The sequence below is a fragment of the Emydura macquarii genome, unplaced genomic scaffold (assembly GCF_026122565.2).
Source record: "Emydura macquarii macquarii isolate MOO-44397 ecotype Brisbane River unplaced genomic scaffold, CSIRO-AGI_Emac_v2 contig_2945, whole genome shotgun sequence".
In the NCBI taxonomy this organism is placed as follows: domain Eukaryota; kingdom Metazoa; phylum Chordata; order Testudines; family Chelidae; genus Emydura; species Emydura macquarii.
Window position 1 is genome coordinate 51,138 of NW_027133082.1, and position 10,064 is coordinate 61,201.

Here is a 10,064-nt window from a genome sequence, read left to right on the forward strand (position 1 = left end):
TGAAGACTCGTAAGATTCCACCCTAAGACAGGTAAGGTCAAGAGGTCTCAAGATGGATGCTCTCAGAGGGACTAGAAAGGGGTCAGAGATGCAGCACCTAGTAACTATGGCAATAAATCTTGCAAGACTGTGTAGAAGGATGTGGGGGTGGGGGATGTGTCTACACTGGCCAGTCAAAAGCCCTAACTCAGTTATCAGTTTGGTGGTGTTGTGTCTCTAAGATAAAAATGAACTTGTGGTGGGTTGGAAGGGTTTATTTTTCCCCTTTATCCACCAGCAGCTTCCACCATGAGAGTTACTGTCAGATTCTGTAAGATGCTTCATGCTGGGCAAATGGCAGCTGAGCTCTTGAGAATCCTGAAAACCTAACTGTGGGTGCTGATTTCTCTTGAAAATAAGCCCAGTCCAATAACAGTGTTTGTCAGAAATAGTTAATAAAATCGTTTATTGTTGAAGGCATGTCATTAAAATGGCAGTGCACAAAGTACAGAGTAAAAACTGCAGTTTGAATTTTGTTGGGTAGAGACCTGATGTCATAGGTTCATAGCCATAAAACGAGTAACAGTGCTGTGTTAGAGATGGCCCCAAAGGTGACATGCAGGGAAATTAAATTCAAATTCATTGGTGAGAAATTTGATTTCAAAGATATAGGGGGATCAATGAGTGGCAGTGGCACTTTAACTCATTCATTTTCTCTTACAGAACAAATTTTCATTGTTGTTTCTTTGTGGGAATTCTTAAAGAATGGACAAACCTCTCCCGAGAATGAACAATTGTTAAATGTGAACAACACAGACATGTCAGTTACATTGAAAAAGTTTACCTGCCCATCTTTGTAACTAAGGTAAACTCCAATTTTCTTGGGCTTTTTCTTCACCATGACCCGGGTCCAGGGATCTGTTTTTGCCCAATAATCTTTCCCACTCAGACCCAGAACCCAGAATCCCTCTTTAGGGGACAGAGAAAGTTTTCCTTTTCTCTCTATGGATTTTCTGACTACTCCCACGTCCCAGTCAGTGCTGCACTGGACATCCACCTCCCAATAGTGCTTTCCAGAGGAGATTCCTTCAGAGCCCAGCACACAGACAGTCGAATCGAACCTCTGTGGATTTTGCTTAACTTGCTGAGGTTGGGCTTCATAAGTAAAACTCTTCATTTTCCCATCGATTGAGAGGTTGGGATGGGCTGTGTCTGCATTGAGAGTGATGTCATCTGCAAAGAGAGATTTGGATTTACAAAACCCTTATCTAATGCCAGTGTAAACTGGAAAGTGGGAGATATGCCTTGATGGCCAATTCCCGCTGTCCTCACTCAGGCAAATTCTGACAATTTGAAATATTTCAGTGTAAGCAAAGATGTGATAATTATATATATATATATAATACTATTTCTAATTACCAGGAGAGATGTGTTTTCTGTTACCTGCATACTTGTGAGTTGATTTCCACTCTGAAATCAAAGGGAGAAACAACAGACATTGAAATCAAAGAGGCCCCTCCTGCTGATTTTCCCGACAGAAATGTCCCAGGTTGAGGATAACTGAGGATGTCAGACACAATACAGAGTGATTTACTTGTGCAGAAAAAAGAAATTAAAGAACACGAATGGTACACACACACTGTGCCTATTGTACTGTTTTGGGGCCCGTTTGTGGCTCTTCTGGGGTCATCGGGTCTGTTTCATCATTCGCTCCCTCCTCAGGCTCAGGCACAGACAACAGATCAGAAGGAAAAGTGTGGTGACGCTGGTAATGTGGGAGCTGGTTTATCTCTACCTGGTGCTGCTGTCTCCCTGCTATGAGAGGGAGAAATATGGGCTACAGCAGCAAGGGAGTTAGGAGGTGAATACAAGAGAAAGACCTTGGTCCCCCTAAATAACCTGGAGGGGAGTGTGTTTACAGGTGGTGAGCGGGAAGAGTGGATGAGACAGAAAAAATATCATTGTACAAAGATAACGAAGGTAATCAGACATTTTTGTAATGATGTTGTACCTGTGCTTATTGATATTTCAGCAGAGTGACACCCTCCAAAGTCAAATTTACTCAGACCTACAAGCTGTGTGGGATTTCAGATGGCCTCTGATTTGCCAGGCATATAGGATTTCCCCATATTCCATAGATTTTTAGATGTTTTTATAGGGTCACCCCACTCTGACTGACTACCTACCCCTCCTTTGCATTTCAGTCACTAAGAACTGCTCCAGTTGCAAAAGAATCCCAACCAGATTGATCTGCCTACTGTAAAACTCCCCCATAAAACCTGTCACACCTTCACTATCTCAAAGGTCGTGACCCTGCTCCCATTATTGACATTAATGGCAAATTCCAAATCACGTAATTGGTGACACATTGTCAGGTCCTAACTCCCTCTATATGCAAAGACATGTAAGGCCTGATTTGGGGTGAAATTCATCCCTGGACAATGAGTAAGCACTGGGACTATGCAGCACAAAATACTCACATATGCCCTAGTTTGAAGGGATAGGTGGGATTTAAGTAACACATAGTCCATTGCACAGGGAAGACTTTCACCCAATGGGAGCAGAAATAGGTCTGCAGCATTCAACCGTCCATCCTAGCAAATTTTATCAAAATAATATTCAAACAACAACAATCCATCAGTTCCCGTATTTCTAACTGTGAAAACTTAATGTCTATTTGCATCTCTTTTCCGGCATGGAACTGAATTGACTTTTACATTCAAAGAATCAATGCACACTTACTCAGTTCTACTTGGAGTTCATCTGCAAAGAAAAACAGAATTTCTTAGTTCACACATCTTGTGAAATTCCGTTGCGTTAGCTAGCAGATGTAAAGTGTCTCCTGTAAAGCTTCTAATCTGACACCCCTCACCAACTCCTTTGCAAGACTCAACCATCTACTGTAAACCTCCCCCGTAAAACCTGTCACTGTAGTAGAGGCAATAGTGAGCAATATCACCGCTCTAGAGATGCAACACGTTACCTCTTTCTGGAGTCCAGACACAACCCCTGAGATAAATTAAAGGATTATTAGGAAAAAACATTTTGGCTCCTACACTGCTAACAGTGAAACCTTCACAGGTCTTTATATAAGTTTTACCAGCACAGTTCGTTTAACAGAATAGTATTGAAGAAGAACCAATTCTGTTACTTTTTCTGCTCTGATAGTCTTCTTATTGAAGTTATTTGTGTGTATGCGTGTGTGTAATGGGTTAACAAATACTCACAAACATTACATTTTATCCACTCCTAAAGAGTTTCTAATTTGAAACACCCCACATATTCCTCTGTCACACATTCCCAGTTGCTGTCCCAATGCTCAGTACCCGACCAGACATCTCTCAGCCATGATAGACCTTGGGAAAAAACCTCACCCCATGAAGAGGAAATCCCATGCCTTTTCCCTTCACTGGAAACTCTACAGACTCCTTGTCCTCCAATGGAAAATGCTCTCACAGCCTATCGCACCCATCTGCCAGTCCATTTTCATCGACACTCTGACAGTCCTAGATCTCTCTTCTATTCACAGTTCTTGTGCCCCAAAACATCTCCCCCAAATATTATGCAATCAGGCATACTCCAAGCAACAGAAGTCAATGGGAATTAACCTTTTTCTTTCTGGAATCTTTATGAAAAAGAAAAACGAATAGAAAACCATCTGCTTAATACTGTACTTTAAGCTTTGTATCCAGAGCAGAAATAAGATAAAGATAAAGATAAGATGAGATAAAGTTTGGTATTTTATAAAATATTATAAATACAGAAATTGTAAAATGCAAAAATCAAAGGCAATGGTACTTGGATACCACTGCAGATTCCTATATTCCAATGCCAGAAGTGTCCATTGTGAATGTATTGTCTGAACCCTGGTAGAAGACAGGCCACAGAACTTCCCCAAAATAATTCCAAGAGAGCCTTGGAAATTGTTTTTCCAATGGTTAATTTCTCACCATTAAAAATATACTGCTTATTTCCAATCTGCATTTGTGTAGCTTTAGTTTGCTGCCATTGGGTCGTGTTATAACTTCCACTGCTGGACTGAGGAGCCCATTAAGAGAGAGAGATATAAAACATCCTGGTGCATAGTTTATCCAGAACACTGGGAGGCAGTTTTGATCCTGAGTCTGCACCCATCCTGCTTCTCTGGGAGGGAAATTGTTCACAAACCAATAGTAACTTACTTATTTGCTCCTGGAGACCACCTATGGGAGAAGAACAAATGTTAGAATCAAGGCAGCCATGTTTCAAAATTCAGCTGAAAGTGACTAACACCACTTTTCTGTGGAGCATGACTATTGTTACTGGGCAATTAAAAAGGAGCTGCGAGATCTTCAAAGCCCAAATTTAACTTGATGTAACTTGCCCTGAAGCACTAGGAAATCCAACATTAATGCAAGTGGTTGAGGCATGACACAGAACAAAGTACACCAATGACATGACCTGAGCTGGGAGGTCTCTCTCTCTCTCTCTCTCTCTCCCTCTAGATCGATCTAGATAGGTGGATAGATAGATAGCCTGGAAAACAGATTCTAGCTGGATTTTTATACTTCATTCATTGTTACGTTATCTCTTGGATGAGAAAGAAGAGGACTAGAACAGTGATGGTGGACAGAGAACATGGCACATAGTAAGATAAAAGGGGAAAGATGAAGAAAACGTTGGAATGTTAAAATAATGTTTTTTTAGAAAATATTAAAAGAAATAGGAAAGCCAGGCCACAAAGCTTCCCCAAAATAATTACAAGAGAGCCTTGGAATTTTTTCCCCAATGGTTAATTCCTCTCCCCATTAAAAATATCCTCCTTACTTCCAATCTGAATTTGTGTAGCTCTAACTTGTTGCCATTGGCTCATGTTAGACCTTTCTCTGCTGGACTGAGGAGCTCATTAAGAGAGAGAGGTAACAAACAGCCCTGTTCATGGTTTATCTAGAACAGAGTGAGGCAGTTTTGATCCTGAGTCTGCAGTTGTTTCTAGGTGGGTGAAACCTGTGACCTTGCTGAGTCCAGATGACTGACTTGGAACTCTGCCCAGGCATAAAGGTCGACAGCACAAATCCCACTGCAGGACTGGGGTCATAGGGTGGAGAAGAAGAAGGAAGAGGATATCTGGCCGCACCCTGAGGTGGTCTGGAGCCCTTCTGCTGAGTAGATGCGATGATTGTGGGAATTGTCTGTAACATTTTCATCACTGATATGCATGGTTGTGACTCATTTGACTTGGGATTCCCAGCCAGTGGGTGCAGAAGGGTTAACATGCTGCTCCTGGGGAAGAGCAGGAGACATGGGACGTGTGTTTCATGAACTGTCAGGGGTGGCATGAATGGGTCACTGAGGACTGGCTGAAACTGACCTATATGAATGGAGGATCCGGGAAGACAATGGGAACCCCAATGATTCAACAGCTTACAAATAGCTGCGTCTCCCTGCATCTCCAGAACTGGTTTGAACCCTGAAAGATTCCTGAAGGAACTATTGCAACACCGACCAAAAAAAAAAAAAAAATTTGCGCTTAGTCAGATTAACACTAAATTCAGAAATCATGGTAAACCTACCATTCTCTCCCGCAAGCTTCCCTGAAAAAACGTAAACAAAAAATTATTTCAAAATGATACAAGTCTTTCATTCCCTTTCCTACACACCACATCTGATCCATCACCCAGATCTAGTAACAACTCAGAATCTTGCATTCCAGAAAGAAAACAAAGCAAAGTCCCTGTGTTCGCGCAAAACTGGAGATCCAGTCAACAGCCCACTGCCTCCTGATTATAAAGGCCCGTGTCCTAAACTCCCATGTGCAGTGACACCCGTTTCACAATGAGTTGAATCCTGAGTCAGTTGAAGGAACTTCTGTGATACCAACAAAAGAGAAGTAATTTGTGCTCAGTCTGATTAACACTAAACACAAAAATCAAAGTAAACCTACCTTTCTCTTCCTCAAGCTTCTCTGAAAAACAAATATAAAAATTATTTCAAAATAATGCAAGTCTTCTAATATGCAGAACATTAGCCCAATTGAAAGTAATGGACAGATTCTCCGCCCTGCTCCACTATCTTTGTAACACTCAGGGTATGTCTGCCTAGCAGATGGGAAGTGTGGTTTCCAGATTGGGTGGAGGTACACATAGCAGCTCTGCCTGAGCTCGTGCCTATAAATAGCAGTGTGTTGGCAGCGGTCAGAGGTGTTTGGGCTGTCTGCCCAAAGACATAACCAGGGGGGGTCGGGTGGCATTGTACTTGGGTGACTAACTGGAGTCGCTGTCTCTGCTGCCGCATCCACACAGCTCTTTTTAGCGCGCTACCTTGAGAAAGAGAAATAACTGTATCCACGAACTCTCTTCCTGGCTTGTATGGACCATCTGAATAAAGGCCAGTTATTATAAGGACTGTGAGATGAATACATTGGTGGCTCTTCGTTTCAGATAGAGGCTGCCTCTGTGTGAGTGAAATTGTTCACAAACCCATCCTAACTTTCTCATTTTCTCCTTGGGATCCCACATATTACAATCAAGTCAGCCATGTTACAAAATCCCGCTGAAAGTGACCAACAGCACTTTTCGTGGAGCGTGAAGATCGTTACTGAGCAATTCAGGGTGAGATGTCCAATGATCTAAGGCCAAATTTAACCCGATATATCTAGCTCTGAAGCACTATGAAATCCAACAAGCATTTGAGGTAAGAGAAAGGACAAAGTGTCTTTTTATACATCAAAGTAAAGCTACTGTTCTGTATCCAAATCTCGACTGAAAAACACAGAAATAAAATATAATACAAGTCTTTCAGTATGAAATATGTGCCATAGAATCCCAATTTAAAGTAGTGGACAGATTGTCTGAACTGCTTTACTTCCTTTGTGACACTCAGGATATGAGTGCACAGCAGTTGGGAGGTGTGATTCCCAGATTGAGTAGATGTACACATGACATCTCTCTTTGAGCTAGTGCCTAAAAGCAGCAGCACGGCCAGAGAGGCCCAGGTGGTGGCTTGGGCTATCTGCCCCAGTACATAGCCAGAGAGTCGTGTGGCATCGTACTTTGGTGGCAAGTCCGAGCTGTCGCATCTGCCACTGTGTCCACACTGTGATTTTTAGCACCTTAGCTCAAGAAAGAAAGATAACTAGATGCCTGAATTCCATTCCTGAGTTGCAGGGGATTTTCTTCCACCAGAAAGATAAAGAGAGAGCCATCCAAATAAAGGACTATTTTTTTTAACAGGACAGTGAGAGGAATAAATGAACCATTCTTAGTTTCCGCACCCAGCCTGCTTCTCTGGGAGGGAAATTGTTCACACACCAATAGTAACTTACTTATTTGCCCCTGGAGACCACCTATGGGAGAAGAACAAATGTTAGAATCAAGGCAGCCATGTTTCAAAATGCAGCTGAAAGTGACTAACATCGCTTTTCTGAGGAGTGTGACTATGGTTACTGGGCAATTAAAAAGGAGCTGCGAGATCTTCAAAGCCCAAATTGAACTTGATGTAACTTGCCCTGAAGCACCAGGAAATCCAACATTAAGGCAAGTGGTTGAGGCATGACACAGAAAAAAGTACACCAATGACATGACCTGAGCTGGGAGATCTCTCTCTCTCTCTAGATCGATCTAGATAGGTGGATAGATAGATAGCCTGGAAAACAGATTCTAGCTGGATTTTTATACTTCATTCATTGTTACGTTATCTCTTGGATGAGAAAGGAGAGGACTCGAACAGTGACGGTGGACAGAGAACATGGCAGATAGTAAGATAAAAGGGGAAAGATGAAGAAAACATTGGAATGGGAAAAAAAGTTTTAAAAATGTTTTTTTAGAAAATATTGAAAGAAATAGGAAAGCCAGGCCACCAAAGCTTCCCCAAAATAATTCCAAGAGAGCCTTGGAAATTTTTTCCCCAATGGTTAATTCCTCTCCCCATTAAGAATATCCTCCTTACTTCCAGTCTGAATTTGTGTAGCTCTAACTTGTTGCCATTGGCTGGTGTTAGACCTTTCTCTGCTGGATTGAGGAGCTCATTAAGAGAGAGAGGTAAGAAGCAGCCCTGTTCATGGATTATCTAGAACACAGGGAGGCAGTTTTGATCCTGAGTCTGCAGTTGTTTCTAGGTGGGTGAAACCTGTAACCCTGCTGAGTCTAGATGACTGACTTGGAACTCTGCCCAGGCGTAAAGGTCGACAGCACAAATCCCATTGCAGGATTGCGGTCAGCGGGTGGAGACGATGAAGGAAGAGGATATCTGGCCGCACCCTGAGGTGGTCTGGAGCCCTTCTGCTGAGTAGATGTGACGAATGTGGGAATTGTCTGTAATATTTTCGTGACTGATGTGCATGGATGTGACTCTTTTGACTCGGGATTCCCACCCAGTGGGTGCAGAAGGGTTAACGTGCTACTCCTGGGGCAGAGCAGGAGACATGGGGTGTGTGTGTTTCATGAACTGCCAGGGGTGGCATGAATGGGTCACTGAGGACTGGCTGAAACTGACCTATATGAATGGAGGATCCGGGAAGACAATGGGAACCCCAATGATTCAACAGCTTACAAATAGCTGCGTCTCCCTGCATCTCCAGAACTGGTTTGAACCCTGAAAGATTCCTGAAGGAACTATTGCAACACCAACCAAAAAAAAAAAAAAAAATTTGCGCTTAGTCAGATTAACACTAAATTCAGAAATCATGGTAAACCTACCATTCTCTCCCGCAAGCTTCCCTGAAAAAACGTAAACAAAAAATTATTTCAAAATGATACAAGTCTTTCATTCCCTTTCCTACACACCACATCTGATCCATCACCCAGATCTAGTAACAACTCAGAATCTTGCATTCCAGAAAGAAAACAAAGCAAAGTCCCTGTGTTCGCGCAAAACTGGAGATCCAGTCAACAGCCCACTGCCTCCTGATTATAAAGGCCCGTGTCCTAAACTCCCATGTGCAGTGACACCCGTTTCACAATGAGTTGAATCCTGAGTCAGTTGAAGGAACTTCTGTGATACCAACAAAAGAGAAGTAATTTGTGCTCAGTCTGATTAACACTAAACACAAAAATCAAAGTAAACCTACCTTTCTCTTCCTCAAGCTTCTCTGAAAAACAAATATAAAAATTATTTCAAAATAATGCAAGTCTTCTAATATGCAGAACATTAGCCCAATTGAAAGTAATGGACAGATTCTCCGCCCTGCTCCACTATCTTTGTAACACTCAGGGTATGTCTGCCTAGCAGATGGGAAGTGTGGTTTCCAGATTGGGTGGAGGTACACATAGCAGCTCTGCCTGAGCTCGTGCCTATAAATAGCAGTGTGTTGGCAGCGGTCAGAGGTGTTTGGGCTGTCTGCCCAAAGACATAACCAGGGGGGTCGGGTGGCATTGTACTTGGGTGACTAACTGGAGTCGCTGTCTCTGCTGCCGCATCCACACAGCTCTTTTTAGCGCGCTACCTTGAGAAAGAGAAATAACTGTATCCACGAACTCTCTTCCTGGCTTGTATGGACCATCTGAATAAAGGCCAGTTATTATAAGGACTGTGAGATGAATACATTGGTGGCTCTTCGTTTCAGATAGAGGCTGCCTCTGTGTGAGTGAAATTGTTCACAAACCCATCCTAACTTTCTCATTTTCTCCTTGGGATCCCACATATTACAATCAAGTCAGCCATGTTACAAAATCCCGCTGAAAGTGACCAACAGCACTTTTCGTGGAGCGTGAAGATCGTCACTGAGCAATTCAGGGTGAGATGTCCAATGATCTAAGGCCAAATTTAACCCGATATATCTAGCTCTGAAGCACTATGAAATCCAACAAGCATTTGAGGTAAGAGAAAGGACAAAGTGTCTTTTTATACATCAAAGTAAAGCTACTGTTCTGTATCCAAATCTCGACTGAAAAACACAGAAATAAAATATAATACAAGTCTTTCAGTATGAAATATGTGCCATAGAATCCCAATTTAAAGTAGTGGACAGATTGTCTGAACTGCTTTACTTCCTTTGTGACACTCAGGATATGAGTGCACAGCAGTTGGGAGGTGTGATTCCCAGATTGAGTAGATGTACACAAGACATCTCTCTTTGAGCTAGTGCCTAAAAGCAGCAACACGGCCAG

At 42.4% G+C, this 10,064-nt stretch overlaps 1 protein-coding gene across 1 annotated transcript; it reads right to left on the reverse strand.

Moving 5' to 3' along the window:
• Positions 1-445: 445 nt before the first annotated feature.
• LOC137167599 (butyrophilin subfamily 2 member A2-like) lies at positions 446-9,046 on the reverse strand (the record flags this gene model as incomplete). Its single annotated transcript, XM_067569806.1, has 8 exons — positions 446-1,212; positions 1,423-1,449; positions 2,722-2,742; positions 4,161-4,181; positions 5,532-5,552; positions 5,903-5,923; positions 8,655-8,675; positions 9,026-9,046. Coding segments are annotated over 8 exons (683 nt in total), but the record flags the coding sequence as incomplete, so codon positions are not given.
• Between the last annotated feature and the right edge of the window lie 1,018 nt (positions 9,047-10,064).